The sequence below is a fragment of the Stegodyphus dumicola genome, chromosome 10 (genome assembly GCF_044657685.1).
Source record: "Stegodyphus dumicola isolate Sdum_Otavi_A_Nest chromosome 10, ASM4465768v1".
Lineage (NCBI taxonomy): Eukaryota > Metazoa > Arthropoda > Arachnida > Araneae > Eresidae > Stegodyphus > Stegodyphus dumicola.
The window spans coordinates 117,122,300-117,139,729 of record NC_140777.1 but is presented as its reverse complement, the minus strand read 5'-3'; the positions used below and the strand labels follow the sequence as shown (position 1 = coordinate 117,139,729).

The 17,430-nt window shown below is 31.0% G+C and overlaps 1 protein-coding gene across 3 annotated transcripts in view; it reads right to left on the bottom strand.

Moving 5' to 3' along the window:
* Positions 1-17,430, bottom strand: part of PNPase (polyribonucleotide nucleotidyltransferase 1) — a 136,641-nt gene that overhangs the window by 17,626 nt on the left and 101,585 nt on the right. For all 3 annotated transcript variants that reach the window (XM_085825425.1, XM_085825426.1, XM_085825427.1), the window contains exons 17-19: positions 12,257-12,320; positions 2,602-2,685; positions 2,419-2,502 (exon numbers count right to left, since the gene is read on the bottom strand). In XM_085825425.1, the coding sequence (XP_085681551.1) occupies positions 2,419-2,502; positions 2,602-2,685; positions 12,257-12,320 (232 nt within the window). The remainder of the gene's footprint in view (positions 1-2,418; positions 2,503-2,601; positions 2,686-12,256; positions 12,321-17,430) is intronic.

Genomic DNA, 17,430 nt, shown 5'->3' with positions numbered 1-17,430 from the left:
ACATAAAACTATGTTTGCATATTTGTATGTTTTGTGTCAAAGGCAGTGCATACTGAAATGGTGACTGATCTAACTTCTGAAGCTGCGTTAAAAAGATTTAGATCTCATAGGGGTAAATGCACAAAATTGTATTCGGACAATGCCACAAGTTTCATTGGTACCAACAAAAAGAAAAATAAAAAGACTTCATAACCTAGTTAAAATCCAAAATGAAACACTAGCTAATTATTTATCTGCCAAGAATATTGAATAGAAATTCACACCACCAGGGTCACCCAATTTCGGAGGCCTTTGAGAAGCTGCAATGAAATCATTCTAATACTATTTTAAAAGAGTTGTAGGCAGTGCAGATTTAACGTATGAAGAGTTCTTAACAGTAATTATACAGATTGAGGGAATTTTAAATTCAAGACCTCTGTGTCCGTTAACAGGAAGAAGCTAATGAAGATGATTTTGGAGTTTTAACTCCCATGCATTTTTTGATAAATAGATCAATAAATTCAGTTACTGAACCTAATTTAAATAATTTAAATGAAAATCGACTTAAGAAATGGCCGAGAATAACAAGAATTGAGCAGTTGATTTGATAAAAATGGCACCATAGTTACTTAAATGAACTGCAACAAAGAAATAAATGGAGTTTTGAAAAAGATCATATTTACATAGGAAATTTAGCCTAATTGGTAGAGGATAATGTACCTACTCACAAATGGGTTGTAGGTCGAATAACTGATGTGTATTATGGTGATGATAAAAAAATTTTGCGTTGTTAAAATTAAACTAAAGCAGGTAATTTAAAAGATGTATTTCCAAAATCTGTGTTTTTCCTATGCCTGAAAGGAAATTGTTATATGTTAAGAGTATAGTGATATTGTTTTACATTGTGTATAGGTGAATTTTCAATTAGAATTATTTCTTGTGTTATGTATTGTATTATGGTTAAAGTGCTATGTTACGAAATTGTTAGTGTTAGACTTTGTAATTTACTATGAAATCTCTCATACAGTTTAGTGATTGAATCTTTTGTATACATTTCAATGCCGGGGGCATGTTTGGGCATGCTCAAATAGCAAGTGTGCCCCGAGCAGAAAGCGGCAGAGATGAGATGAAAAGAATGGCTGAGAGCTGTGTGTGCGATATGTGAACTTAATATTTAAGTTTATAATAAACAATTATAGTGGCGAATAAGTGATTATTATTGAGATAAGTGTTTCCGTAACAGTACCTGTGGAAAAATAATGAACAGAAAGAAAATGAGTGCATGGGTGCATATGTTCAGGTGGAGTTCTATATATATTGAAAATTTGGTGGCTTTCAGTGTTGCTGTTTATCCACAATGTGAGGAATATGCCTACATATTCTTCACAACTTAATGACACAAGATTCCTAAAAAAATTCAAGATGCCTTTGGTCTATGCTTAAAATCAAATGCTAGATAATTCTACAGATAAAACAAAGCTAGACGTTTAATTAACTTGATACTTTAAATTACCACGAGGAATCGAAAATCATGAAAAAAATAATAAATATATGTATATTAATTTTAAATGTTCAACTAAATTAAATTTAAAATTAATGTTCAATAACGAATAATGTAAATTTGTGAACTTTAGGTAAAACTGCCGGATGTTTAGCAAAATAAATAAAATTGGACTCTACTCTCAGAACTAAATCAGAATCCACGAAGGGATTCAGATTCTTTACCTTACTTTTATGTAAGATAATTTCGTGCCGTATTAATTGACGGATGCCTTCGCCGAAGCATTCATTTTGGGTTTCTTATATCGGTAACAATTCTGCTTTGTATATAAATTTATGATTTATTTATAATATTTAAATTCATTTTTAGCATTTTCAAAATACAAAACAAAATTCCTACATTTAAAAAGAACGCTAACATTTAAAATCATAAAATCTGGCATCATGCTAAAAATAAACACACATATGTGTGTGTGTGTATGTATATATATATATATAAGTATTATAAAGTAATAGAGAATATAAATAAAAATTATCTCCTAGGAAATTTGAAGTGAACTTTAGATAGCAAATATGCAATATTGCGGTAGTTTTTAATTGGAATTTGTAAATAAATACACTGGAATTGCCAATGAAAAGTAATATAAAAGAGTAAAACAACATAATTATCGCTGATTCAATAGAAAGATCCCAACTTAGTACGGGGAACTGGAATCTCTCTATAAAACATCAACAATTCATGATAAATGCATTCTGTCATCTCCCATATTTGAACAAATCCCTTTTTAATTTTACATTTCTATTCAATTTAATAAATTGCATCTTAAGAATTCAGATATGTGAGATAATTTTCTCTGTGGCTAGATTATAATCATAGCAGTCATACAAAACAATACAATGCATATATATTTTCAATGGGGGGGGTAGAAAAAAACTTACCCGTATCATTTCTAAGCTTTTTGATGTTGTAGCCACCAAATCCAAAAAAATGAGAGAGCTTGTGTACAGGTACTTCAAGTTTTTCTGCATTAAAAGAAGAAAAAAAGAGAGATTTCTAATTCTAAACATAAAGATTTAAAACTCTGCATAAATTAAATGTAGCAAAAAGTAAAATAACTATACCAGATATAGGCCAGTTATCTTTATTTTCTTCCCTTGGTTTAGAAATTACACTTGTCATGATGTTTAATATCTTATCCTTACCATCTAAGAGCAGAAAATGTAACACAAAAATTTACAAGTGAAAAGAAAATTACTAAAAAAAAAAAAAAGCAAATAAATTATTCAAAGATCATTATTAGCAATCTCTTATAGAACAGAATTATTCGTTTTCCTAGACGTTTCACAATCAAATTGTCTTAGAAGATATCAACAGCCAAGGCTTTAATACTTTTCTTCTTCTTCTTCTTTTTTTTTTTTTAACACAGGGTGTTTTTTTAATTGACACTACTCAGATGGCATCTGTAACTTGATATATCAGTTAGAAAGCCACCAAATTCGATAGAGTGACAAAGGACAACACGAGAAAGAAAATACTGTGGGAAAAATAGTCCTAAAAGTTGCTGATAGGGAAAAATGTGACACTGTTTTAGTTGATACAGCTGAGAACTAGGCAAACCAATAACAAAAAAGAAAGTTCAATGCAACATTGCTTTAATGTAGCAAATGAACTATTCCAAAGTATTACAGAGACTGATATTTCAGAGCACGATAGCACTTTATTTAATAAAAGTGCTTCCTTGGTGAGGACAGAGGCCTCCTACAATATGACCACCTTTTTGTGGATCACACACTGGCATCGTGCACACATCATTCTTGATGACCAAATGTAATATGCCACCTCTACTGCACAGCACAGCCTGTGATGTTGTCCTTTAAGGTCGCTGAGGTTGGGACCAGTATAGATCTTGAACTTCCAATAAGCCTGCAAGAATAAGTCCATGGAGCAAAGTAGCCATGCAGGTAAAAAAAAAAAAAAAAAAAAAAAAAAAAAAAAAAAAAAAAAAAAGAGTTAAGATCCTTTCTTCTGTAAAGTGATGGTGCAACTGCCATTGTACCGATAGACCAATGTGGGGTAGTGCTCCAGCCTGCATAAAAGCTACTTGATACAGCAATTGCTTCTGCTGAAGTTGTGGAATTAGAAAACTAGTCATCATATCACGATGCCTTTGCATGGTAAAGGTACAGGTGTATGTATAGTCCTGTCAGAGTAATGTTCTCAAAAAAGAATGGTCTGCTGATGAAATTTGTTGTGAAACCACCACAAACAGTGACTTTGGTGAATGCAATGGGATTTCCTGAATTACATGGAATTGTTCAGAGGCCCTAATTCAAGACCTGTTAGTGTTAACAGTCCCATTCAGGTGAAAATTGGCCTCATCTTCCCACAAAATTCTCCTTGACTTTCTCTTGGCAAGATCATAATTGCGTTTTAATTTCGGCATGTGGCTTATCTTGCATGGGGAGAAGTGAAGAACATTCTGCAAGATTTGTTATACCATTGAAAGATTCAATTCCAGTTGCAGAGCTATTCCTTGGGCACTGCTACTACCAACAATTATCCCATAGGCTGCCTAATTGTGGCTGCAGTCACAACATCAGTAACTGTCTGTTTTAACACCAGTTTCCACCCTCTACCACACTGATATGTTAAGGATCCTGTTTCTTCAAACTTCTGAATTATGCCATTCAGTGCACTAATTGATAGAGCAGCTTTACATAGAATGTTATGCTTTTAAACTTTCGAAGAGCGGCGTTTGCATTCAATTCATGAAAATAAAACAAATGCACAAGTAATGCATGCTGAGGGAAAGTGAGATATATGTTGAACCCAACTAACATTCAGAATGTCTTTCAGTGTTTTCTCCTTATCTTTATAGAATGAATTACTGACAGTGCTGTTTTTATGTAATTGAGCATTTGCATTTTCAAATTTTACCAGTGCTTCATGGAAATTTTCCTTTGTGTTGATTAGAACATGGCCACATTTTCCCCAGTTGGTAACTTTTGGAACTAATTCCCCCCCCCAAGGCATCTTTCTTCCCATACTGCCATAAATCCCGCTACCAAATTTCACAGCATTCCAGCTGATAGATCAAGCTACAGATGGCTCTGAGTATTGTCAAAACAAAATACAGTCAAAAGTCGTTTATTCGGACACCCATAATCCGGACCTCAAAGCTACAAACTTTCTGCGCATGCGCTGCATTGATGCATGCGCGTAAGACCTTTACGGCTGCGAATACGCGAGCAAAATACGTTTACGAATGCGCGTTTAAGGTATAACAGATGGTATAAGCTAAGCTAAAATTATCTAATTCAGTTAATGTTGCAGATTGCTTTGTTCAATAATCTTCGAATTTGATTCGGCTTATTATTTTTTGCAGACTGTTAGAGCAATTTTATAAAAGTAAGCTTGAACTTTCAATTATGTCAAATAGAATTTCTGATATATATTTACTAATATGTAAAGGATCTACAAAGCAAAAGTCCATTAAACAAAAAGTGGAACTGCTGCAAAAAATGGATAAAGGCATATCATTTGTTTATATAAACTTTAACGTTTTTTTATCTAAAATTTGTTTATCTTTAATACCATGGCACTCAATGAATTGGAAGTTGATCTGTCACACTATCCTTATTTTCAGGGCAGATGTTTTTATTTTATTTGGCTTATAATTCCTTACTAAATGCAGTATTTCATCTCAATGTACTCCGTCTTTCATATGATTTAAATCAAATTCCTCATCATTATAATTCGCTTCCGATAGCGAAGAAAGTGACAGAGGTTATTGAAAACGAAAAAATTTCGATTGACAAATTAATCGGTATTCTCAACACAGCAATTATAGGACTTGAACAGAGGAACTTTGTAACTGAACAAGAAATTATGTCTGTTTATAGAATTAAAGAGAATGTATTATCACATAAAAAATGAAGCAACTTAAACAACTTGCATTGAAAGAAATGTTTAATAAAGTAAACAAATAAATAATAAGCTTTTTTTTTTTTTTTGTAAATTTTGATACCCTTTAGATCATAATTGTTCTTTATTTCATAAATTACGGTTTCATATTTTTAATTTTATAATTTCTGCATGCCATCTTACTAGATTTAAACTTATGATCTATAATCCGGAATTGCCGAAGTCCCGACGAGTCCAGATTAACGACTTTTGACTGTACCATGTACACACAGAATCTGTACAGGACCCTGGAGATCTGTTAAAATTAAAATCTATTTTACAAATAATTTACACAAATTATTTGAGTTAAATTTTAGCATTATTAAAGATTAAACAACTTTATATTTAAAACAGACAGAGAAAGTAACTAGAAAATTTCATAATCTGATTCATGTGTAATCAGATATCAATATCTATTTCTTCAGATAAATAAATAAATAAATACCCACAAATTTAATAAAAGCTATTAAAATAATTACAGCATAATGTAAATAGCTGCAACAGTAATTCTTTCATCGCAACTACAGTGGTGGCCAAAATTGTGGACACTTTTGGAAATTTTTATGTTTTTGAACTTTGTATGCTTATAGAAAATGTTACATTTCACAAAATGCTATCAGGGTCAATGTTCCTTCTTACCTTCTTCGGGAACATACAAGGACCTGACTCGGAACAGAGAGCTTACTAAAGCTATGTTCACTAATTGTGGTAAGTAGACAGAATACACATGAAGGGTATACAAAACCCTTTATTTTTCTCTATATACAATAACTTCTGTACTTCGGAATACGCTGACCCGCCACTTGGGGTCTAACGTAAAAGTATAAAAATAAAACTATACTCTAATTTAACTTTAGAATAATAAACGTGGAAGATTGGCCTTATATTAACAGGAAGGCGTATGTAGTACAGATAACTGAGAACACTACAATACGTTTAAAAGTTATCAAGAGGATTAAAACCTCTGGCCTGGAAGGCAAACAGCAACTGCGTAACTTCTAAGGTAAGCGGCCTGCTTCGAACTCACTGCTTCCTCTCTCTCGCTTGGCAAAAAGCCACAACTTAAATACTTGGCGTTCGCCAGACAAACTTTGCATAAAAACCTTAACGCTTATAATTCTGGCCGGAAGTAGAAAATAAGAAGTGATAGTAAAGATTCAAAATAAAAATAAACGTTAGTAAAACTTAAGATCCTTACAATGCAAAATTGTATATCATTTTAAAGTGTGGTGTGCTGTATTTAATTACGGCAAAGCACACTAAGGCTATCTGCCTATGGGGAGGGATGCCTCCGTGGAGGACTTTCTAAGGATAACTGACTCATATACACGTTACACATGGGTAAAACCACAAAAACACCCATGCAGCCAGAGCCCGTTCGCGGGATTCGAACCTCGGACTGAACTACCAGTGTTCAGGGACTTTACTGCTCAGCCGCTGGTGGGCCATATCATTTTAAAGAGAATTTATTACTGAATTCAATACAAAACACAAAATTCAATTATTTGCAATACAAAAAAAAGTTATATGTATTTTAATATAAATAAAAAATCAGATGTGTACACCAGATGACTTCCTTGCACGGAATATTACATTATACAGTCAAAAGTCGTTAATTCGGACACCCATAATCCGGAATGATCTATAATCCGGACCTCAAAGCTAAAATCTTTCTGCGCATGCGCCGCGTTGACGCATGCTCATAGGCGTTTTACGCGTCCGCGCAAGACATTTACGACTGCTTACATGCGTCTGCGCAAGTGCAGAATACGTTTTCGCGTCGGACGGCATAAGCTAAAATTATCTAATTATCTATTTCAGTTAATGTTGATGATTGCGTTGTTCCTTAATCTTCGAATTGGATCCGGCTTATTATTTTTTGCAGACTGTAAGAGCAATTTTATAAAAGTAAGCTTGAACTTTCGATTATGTCAAATAGAATTTCCGATGTTGGAGCTCCCAAAGGATCTAGAAAACGAAAGTATGATTCGATGTCCATCAAACAAAAAACGAATTGCTACAAAAAATGGATAAAGGTATATCCTTTGTTTATCTAACCGTTCCGAAATCTGTTTATCAATTTCACGCTGCTCTGCGTAGGGGGGGGGGACGTTGCGACGCGCAATGAACTGGAAGTTGATCTGTCACCACTATCGTTATCTTCAGAGCAGATGTTTTTATTTTATTCGGCTTATAATTCCTTATTAAATGTAGTATTTAATCTCGATGTACTCCGTCTTTGATATGATTTAAATCAAATTCCTCGTCATTATAAATATCACGAATACAAATCAAATAGTTTTCTGGTTGCAATTTTCTAATTTCGGCTATGCGTAAGGTAAGCATGCGCGCGTTGAAAGAAATGTTTAATAAAGTAAACAAATAAATATTAAGCTTTTTTTTTTTGTAAATTTTGATACCCTTTAGATCATAATTGCTCATTATTTTATAAATTACGGTTTCATATTTTTAATTTTATAATTTCTGCATGCCATCTTGCCAGATTTAAACTGATGATCTATAATCCGGAATCGCCGAAGTCCCGACGAGTCCGGATTAAAGACTTTTGACTGTACACATTTTCTCTTGCATTTTATTTAAACTTATTAGATTGAATTAAACCTACTTCGCCGACAGCGCATAAATCACAATAGAATAAATGCATTTTTTAAAATTCTCTTTGTTTACCATAGCGACACTCTGGCGCTAGGTTTACTTAACGGTACTATATTTCGTTCATATTATAACTCAGAATGCATACAATTTATATCATTTAAAGAATTATCTAATTGTTGCCACATGTTCTATTCAAATACTATAACAAAGCTAGAACTATGTATAAAATAAATTAAGCAAACAAAACAAAAAAGAAACAGTTTTTCACAAACGATTGAGTATTTCTCATTCAATTAATTCAGTTTTCACTTCGTGACAAGGTGAAAATACATAAAAACTTAAAATATCTGTATTAAAGATTACGAAGTAAACCTTAAACGCTCATTTCCTCAAAAAAATTCCAGAAAGGATTAAGCATGATTTAAACAATAAATGAAGGCGTTATCTTTGTTGTTGCGAAGCTAAGTTTCTCTAGATTGGCAACAAATCCGCTACTCAGCTGTTTCAAATGTAAACAAGAGCAATGGCCGCCATAAAAAAAAAAAAAAAAAAGGCTTAGCGGCACTTAAACACAACTTTAAAATTGTTGATAATTCTAAAAATATTGCATACAGATTTACTAAAGGCATAAAACCCTTAACCGGAAGATAAAAACAACATAATTCAATCATTTTTAAAGCAAAAAATGTACAATTTACAAACATATAAGAGTAAAGAAACTGAGATCACTGAGCCGGGTAACAGAGTGGATATGAAACTAAAATACGAGGTGCACATCTACATGTTATAGCAGTCTTATATACAAAATTTCAACGTTCTGAGGCTACTCGTTTTTGAGTTATGCGAGGTACGTACGCACGTTCGTACAGACGTCACGAAAAATTCTCTTCAGAATTCATTTTAAAGCAAATTTTTAGTTTTTTTGGAGGAAAAGAGTCTTTTATTCTGTCCTTATGTACAGATATCATGCAAAAACATCGTTAAATTGCATTCGAAAGCTGTCAAAGTAAATATTTTCGTTGAAATATGCTGCCTGAAGCTTTTCGCGATTACAATACTTCCTTTTTACTTCGTACATGGAAGTAAAAACACAGTTATGAAGTGGTTTGTAATGTCTAGCTTTCTTGGCCAATCACTGTTCTTGTTCTGAGAACCAATCAAATGTTAGTAACTGCCAGTAGAAGCTGACGTCATGTTTACACTTGAAACAATTCATTATTTTGCTTTGTTCTGTAGAAGGAGGACCTGTTTCTCATACACTGCAATTGCAAGTAGTAATTTTTGTAAAAATTTTTAATATTTGGTCAAAAAGCAATGAAATCAAATAAAACAGTAGATTGGACACCTAGGAAGAGATGTAATATTATTGTGTTATGAGAAAGTGGTCTTTCCTATGCTGAAATTGCAAGACAGGTGGGTGGTTCAGTGACTACATCTGGAGTCAGAAAGTTTTGTTTACGATATCAGGAGACAAATTCAATAAAAAACAAAGAAGGAAAAGGCCGAAAACGGTGCACTACATCTATTGATGACAGAAGAATAAAAAGACTATGTCTCCAAGATAGAAAAATGTCATCAGCGGCCATCAGAAGTGATCTGAATGATGTTGGTGTTTGTCAGTTCAAGAACAATCAGGAGAAGATTAACAGATGTTGGACTGAGAGGTAGAATTCCACGAAAAAAGCCTTATCTTAATTTTCAGCAACAACAACAACAACAACAACAAAAAAAAAAAAAAAAAAAAAAAAAAAAAAAAAAAAAAGACTAGAGTGGGCAAAGGAACACATTAATTGGACAGATGATCAGTGGTCACAAGTTATATGGAGTGATGAAACTAAGATATCGTTATTCGGTAGTGATGGGCAAAAATATGTAAGACGTAGAATAGGAGAAGAGCTACATCCTGACTGCATTCAAGCAACTGTGAAGAACTCAGTTAGTGTTATGATTTGGTCATGCATGTCAGCAGATGGTATTGGTCACCTTCATGTCATTGATGGGACACTGAATGCCAGAAAATACATTGACACTATTCTAGAACCAAAACTTCTACCTTCCATCAGAGATTTCTTTCCCACTTCGTTTAATTTTCAGCAGGATTCTGCTCCTTGCCACATGGCCAAAATATCGAAAGAGTGGTTTCGTACAAAGAGCATTAAATTGTTGTCATGGCCAGGAAACAGTCCTGACCTCAATCCTATCGAAAATTTGTGGCACCGTTTGAAAACTCTTGTCCGAATGAGGCGCCCATCAAATAAAAGGGAACTAATTGAGGCTATAATTGTTTCCTGGCATCATGTAATAACGAAAGAAGAGCTTAAAACTCTTGTCAGCTCAATGAAACGTCGATGTGAAGCTGTAATAAAAAATAAAGGTACCCTACTAAGTACTGATAACGCACTGCAATTATCACTATCTAATGTATATCGATAACTATTATCGTTTAAATTTTTTTGTATTGCAAATAATTGAATTTTGTGTTTTGTATTGAATTCAGTAATAAATTCTCTTTAAAATGATATATACAAGTTTGCATTTTGGGAAACTTAAGATTTTCTATAAGCATACAAAGTTCAAAAACATAAAAATTTCCAAAAATGTCCACAATTTTGGCCACCACTGTACATCTGAAAACAAATAGTATTTCTAACGGCATAAAACAAATCCACATATTGAAAATATCCCTTTGGAGGAAAACTGTTAGAGGTCTCTAAGAACAAAATTTATAGTTCTCATAAGCCAGCTAGAACTGGGAAGTTTTCTTACAGAGTGCTCACTGCATTGCATTCTGAATTAATCATTAAACATTAATACTGCTGAATTAAATCTACATAATTTTGTACCCAAATTCTAATCATGTTTATCCATTTGATGAAAAGAAAACATTTTTATGCTCACTGCTTTTCCATCCAGTGTATCATCACATCTACTGGGATACAGCGAACATCTACACTGCTCTACTGGCTGGCTATATAGAGAACAGCATGACAAAATTTGAATCAACTATGATGAACACATTTCTCCACCAAAATCTAGTCTTGATCATTTTGAGAGAAATCCTTGTTTAGGCTATGTATTTGCACCCTTTTGCAGAAAATCAATGAATGCAGATCACAGCTGGAATAGAAACGAAGATAGCACCTTATTGAAGAAAATCAGCCTTGCAAGTCTGTGGAAGTACTAAATAAAGTGCTCCATTTTGACACTCTTTTGATAAAATCAAATGATTATGGTTACTGTTCATTTGTAGCTGTAATTGAAGTGGAGATAACAATTTACTGAAAAAAATCTATCTTGGAAGTCTTTGAAGGCAGTAAAGAATGGGCTCCTCATTTGCATGCTTTTGAGGAAAGCAAATGATTGTGGCTCCCATTCATTTGCAGCTGTAACAGAAACAGAAATCTAGTTGTGGAATGAGGAATGTCCATATTACTCTGATAGCTGGTTGGATATGTAATCCCACAGCAAAATTTGAGTCATTGTCAGAAACCTACCTGAAAAATATATGCCCATGATTTTGAGAGGATAGAATATTTGCTTAGACTTTTGAAGCAGCCAAGATAAATAAAGGATAATTAAATACAGAAAAAAAGGAGGGGGGGAATTCTGCTGGTGTAACAAAGGGATTGACGAGATATCAGATTTAAAATTTTCTCTCCTGTGTTAACTCTATGAGAAAAAAATTTCCAAAATATTAAATAGTTCTAAGACATAAAAAATTTAAATTCCATCTGTGTTTTCAGAATTATTGCTTAGAAAGCATTTTTTCTCATATAATTCCTACAAGAAAACTATTTGTCCTTGATTTTTCAGAGGGTACAGCATTCATTTGAACTTTTACATCATTTGAAATAAATAAAGGATGATTTTAAATAAAGAAATCTGGAGGTGCAACAAAGGTGTTGATAAGATATTTGATTTTGAACATTTCCAAAATACTCCTAATATGTTAACAACTATTAAACCCACAAAATCATCTAAACGTATTATTGTTTTGTATCATGTATCATTGTAACATGCTAAAAAAACACTGAATGATATTTTAACATTCAAATGAATTTAAATATGCAGCAATACATGTCACATAAATATTTTCTATGATACAATAAGACAGTAACTTAGTGAGGATAACAGTTTTTTTTTTTTTAATTCCCACTACTTTAAACAATATTTTTACTTTTAATAGCCTATATTTACCTGACCCTTGCAAAAGAGCTTCCATTACTACCTTCAGTGGGAGACCAGGAACTTTCGTATCTAGCTAAAAACAATAAAATATTCTATAACTATGATGAATTTGACACCTCACATTTTATTTACGTATTAGTCTGCTTTTTAAAGTTTTTGGATTAAAGCTTCGTTATATGTACAATTACATTTTATTTTTGATATAAGGATAAAGGCTTACATAAATAAAGCATAACTGAATGACGAATCAATTTTAAAGAAATTATTCTAGCAATAGTTTATATATATAATTATTTACTATTTTAAATTCATACAAAAGAGGCAAAGTACAATAAAAAGTTGAAAAAAAAATCAAATTAAAAATTAGTGGAGGCTTGATTTGGAAAAGTAATTTGAACAGTGACATACTCTTTTTCTGGCAAAACAGTTATGCTCCCGTCCATTTCAAATGAGCTGAGGCATTGAAATTAATTATTTTGAATTATATGTACCGTTGAAAATTAGAAATGCATTCCTTGCATAACAATTTTGCCAAAACAAAAGTAAAATAATACCAATTACTCGAAAAGAATAAATGCAAATTTATACATAAAAATAAAACAAATAAAAAAAATAAATTATACAAATAGATTATGCCAAAAAATTCACAAAATGGCTTAACTGCATACAGAAATAATTATATAAGAAAAATGTAAGCAAGTACAAATTATTTAAAATAATTCATTTCAGTGCATCAGCTGATTTGAAAAGGACAGAAACGTAACTGTTTTGCCAGATAAAGAGTATGCCATTGAAAGATTCTTCCTTTTGATAAAGTTTTGAGTCTGATAATAATGATATTACTTCTTTATCTATCTCTCTCTATATATATTGCATTAAAAAAATATTTTAGCAACTCAGTCCAAGTTAGCTGCAATGGCTTAATGATGGTTATTTGGACTGTTATAACTTGGAGAGGCTTTACTTTGTAATCAGAAGGATGACACTTGAAGACAGACATAGCAATAACTTTCACACATAATTTTATTCCTTTATAACTACCTCTAAGGACACATTTTCTTTTCCAGAAGTAATTATTATTACAAGTGCACTATGCATCCTCACAATTTTATATGGATTACATTTTTCAAAAAAATGGACAATAGCTAGCAGAAGCTAAGTGACATGCCTAATTGGCAGCAAGCTATGCAGAAAAAAGGGGTACGCAACAGCAAAGTGATAGAAATATATTAAATTATATCTTTAATTTGATTGACTGTAAGATGTTACACTACAGCTTAATTAAATAAGAGAAATAAAATCCATTAATTTCCAGAAGATACACTCTAGCTTCATATCTCAGTATTTTTAAGACAAGAAGGTGATGTGGCCAAATGAAACTGAGTAATTAAAAATTATATATTTTTTTAATCTTTCATATCTCCCCTTCAGAAAGAAAAAGGCTTAGCGGTAAAAAAGCCTTTTAAGAAGACAGCATTAGCAAAACAAGAGAAAAAAATTTTCGTGGTTGGGGCCAAAATTTTAATTTATCTGGACTAATGGATATGTTACCGTGAAAGACCAAAATTGGAGAATGTTGACTTTCACAGGAGAATATCAACATTCACCAAATACGTCGGTGAAAGACTGAATATTTCACTACATTCTTGTATATTCAGACCCTCACCGGTGTATGTCGACAATCACAGATATGCTCTGGTGAAAGTCGAAAAAAGAGGTCATAAAATGCCATAATAGTTTAAGTTGTTGCAATAAATAAGATTTGAATCACATAATTTAGTAAGTTTTTTATTACTGTTATTTTATTTTCTCATTTAGAACGTACTGTATAATTAAGTAAGTTTTTAATTTCTATTATTTTCCTTTCTCATTTTGAATGTATTGTGTGTTTTAGGTTCTCATGTTATTTTCTCATTTAGAATGTAGTGTATAATTAAGTAAGTTTTTAATTTCTATTATTTTCCTTTCTCATTTTGAATGTATTGTGTGTTTTAGGTTCTCATGTTCTTATTTCTCGCGAGTGAATTATGGAGAAGAATATATAATATTGTTATATGTTCAACATTCACCATTAGTACACGGTGAATGTCAACATTGACCGGTGTAAGTTAGAAATAAGAGTATTTGGAAAATATTTCGGACATACACCAAGAGACTATGTGAATGTTGACATTCACCAGTGAAAGTCGACATTCTCCAGACTTCAGTGTTTCAACGTAACAGATACAAAATTTAGAGTTCTGAAATTTGAAGATTTCAGTCTAATTTTAAAAGTTTGCAACAAATTATTAGAAAAATAATCACACGTTTTGAAAAATCTTTGTTTAAATATCATGATATATGCTTAACAGTACTTATCTTCATTCGTCTTGTAGAAATCACTGTATTCAATATAGAACCAAAAATTTTCTTTTACACATCCAGGAAATTCTACTAAAGTTAAATATTTACTTATTTTAATAATTCACAATTTCTTATTAAAGAACAATGTAAAATGAACTTTACAAGCTTTTAGCATTATATAAATATATCAAAGTTTCTTTTCCTGATTTATGACCATAAAAATCTTCAAATTATGTCCTTAAATATAAATAAATAAATATACAAAAATTCAAACTCAAACTAAGACAAATAACTTGCATATTCAAGTTAGGTCTTACAAATTTAGTAACTAAAAAGAAATTTTACATCATCCTACAATAATAATTTAAAGAAAAAATAAATAGATAAAAAGAAGCCAGACTGAGAGCAGTTAGCCATAATGAAGTTAAGAATCTTCGTAATTTGTTCAAGGAAGGCTTTTCAAAACTTTTCACACAAAATCACAAATATAAACATTTTGATGACCATTACTTATTTTAAAATAATAACAACAAATTTTAAAGTTTTACAACTAATTTTTATTATTATAAATTGCACTTTAATATAATTTGAAATAGTATTACTGAAACGATGCTTTTTATTATTGTTAAAACTTTTAATTTTCTTATTTCATATAAAACTGGAAGACCCCCACAGCTTACTCTAAAAAACAAACATATTCAACTGTTAGGCAAATTCACATTAATGAATTGATGCATTAATTCCCCAATGGTTAAAGGAATGATAGGCAGTTAGTTATATGAAGAAATTAGTACTTTTTATTATAAATTAAATTAGCCTTAAAGTGGAAGCCCTCAAAGTACATCTTAATATATTCTATTTTTGCATATAATTACTGATTACATAGAACAACATTCAATATTAGTTTTCATATTTTACACTGACAGTCAAAAGGAAAATTTTAATAATATTTTTCCACACTAATACTTGAAATTATTTCATTTTTTATTTATATTCATATTTATTTCATTCTCAAAATAATTTCAGAATTATTGAAATAATTAAAAACTTTTGAACAATAATCCAAATTTCTAATTATAAATACAGTAATTTTTAATAACCTTCCATAAATAAAATAATTTAAATATATTAAAATTAATTATTCAGTTTATTAAATATAATTTTTAAAAATTGAATTCTGACACCATAAAATTTTTATCTAATACTTTTTTCATAAAACTGTGCAACACTTTTAAAATTCTACATAATAAGAAAAAATAGTTTTAAACATCTAAATTTGGAAGTAATTCATATCATATACATTTTTTTATGATTATCAAAACATTTTTAATTGGATTATCTAATGTATAAATTAAATAGCAAAATCAGAATTCCAGAGTTTTAAAGCATGTAATAATAATAATAATAATAATAATATGCACAAATTTGAATTTTGTTTCACTTTCATCATGCACGCATGCAGAATCAATTGCATTTATGACTGATGATCTCAGCTAATTTTCAATATCAAGACTTCTTATTAACATAAATTAATGAATGTAATGGTAAATCTTTTTAAACACTTTGAAGATTATTTGAAAGACTCCAAGTAAGTTTTGAAGCACTGGTAGTTAACCACACCTTTAAAGCACATATCACAGATGACAAATTTTTTTTTTCATTCTTAGATATTGGGTAGAGCAAGAGTGAGTATTTGATTATGAATGTAGCAAATAAAATTAATAAGCTTGGCATAGACTTGAATTAAAATATTCGATGAAACGGAACTTTTCTCAAAGATGATTTCTTATTGTAATGGGTTGATTTAGAGAATAGCTTGATGTGATAGTGAAGATGGTTCTTTGCATTGTAATAACTTGGAGAGGCTTTACTGCACAGTTAAAAGGATGGCACTTGAAGACAAATGCAGACATAATTTTCACAGATATTTTACATATTCTTTGTAAGTAAAATACTTACACATATACATATATATTCTTTTCTATTACACATCATCATTATAGCGGTGCTATGCATCCCACTCTTCTTACACATATATATTCTTTTCTATTACACATCATCACTATGAGGGTGCTATGCAGCACTATAGGGATGTAAATTTAAAACGATTACATTTTCTAGACAAATAGAGAGAATGGCTAGCAGGGGCTAAGTAGGGAAAAAGGGAATGAAATAGCAGAGCACTAGATATATAGTAAATTATTTCTGTAATCTGACTAGCTGAGGGGTGTTGCACTGCAGCTGGATTATAAAAGGGACACATGAAATGTATTAATTTTCAGACGGTGCACTTTAGATTCATAACTTAGTATTTTTAAGACATGAAGAGGACATAGCCAAAATAAAATGAGTAATCCCAAATTTAATTTTTTTAAAATCTTACAGGCACATGCATACCCACACATTATTTTTAATGATATAATAAAATGCTTGGTTCTACAATTAAGAAATAAAATAAAACAAATTTTTAAAAATAAATAAAAAATAGAAAACAATCCACTTCTCTATTTCCTTTACAAACATTTAAACATTCCTTTAAGAGAGTTTATTTTTAAATACAATTTTTTATGTTTGGCTTCATAATAGAAAATAATTAATTATATTTAATAAGAACCAATATCTATATAGGGCAATTTTTTTGTTTAAAAAAAGGAAATCAAAATATTAACACAAATACAATAAATGCATATATTTATATTATTCATTAGCAAAAAATTTAGGCAACTGGTTTACTCTTACTTGAACTGCTGTTATGCCTTTTTTAGTTCCTGCCATTTTAAAATCCATATCACCTAAATAATCTTCAATGCCCTGGTAAAATATAAATTAAAACAAATATT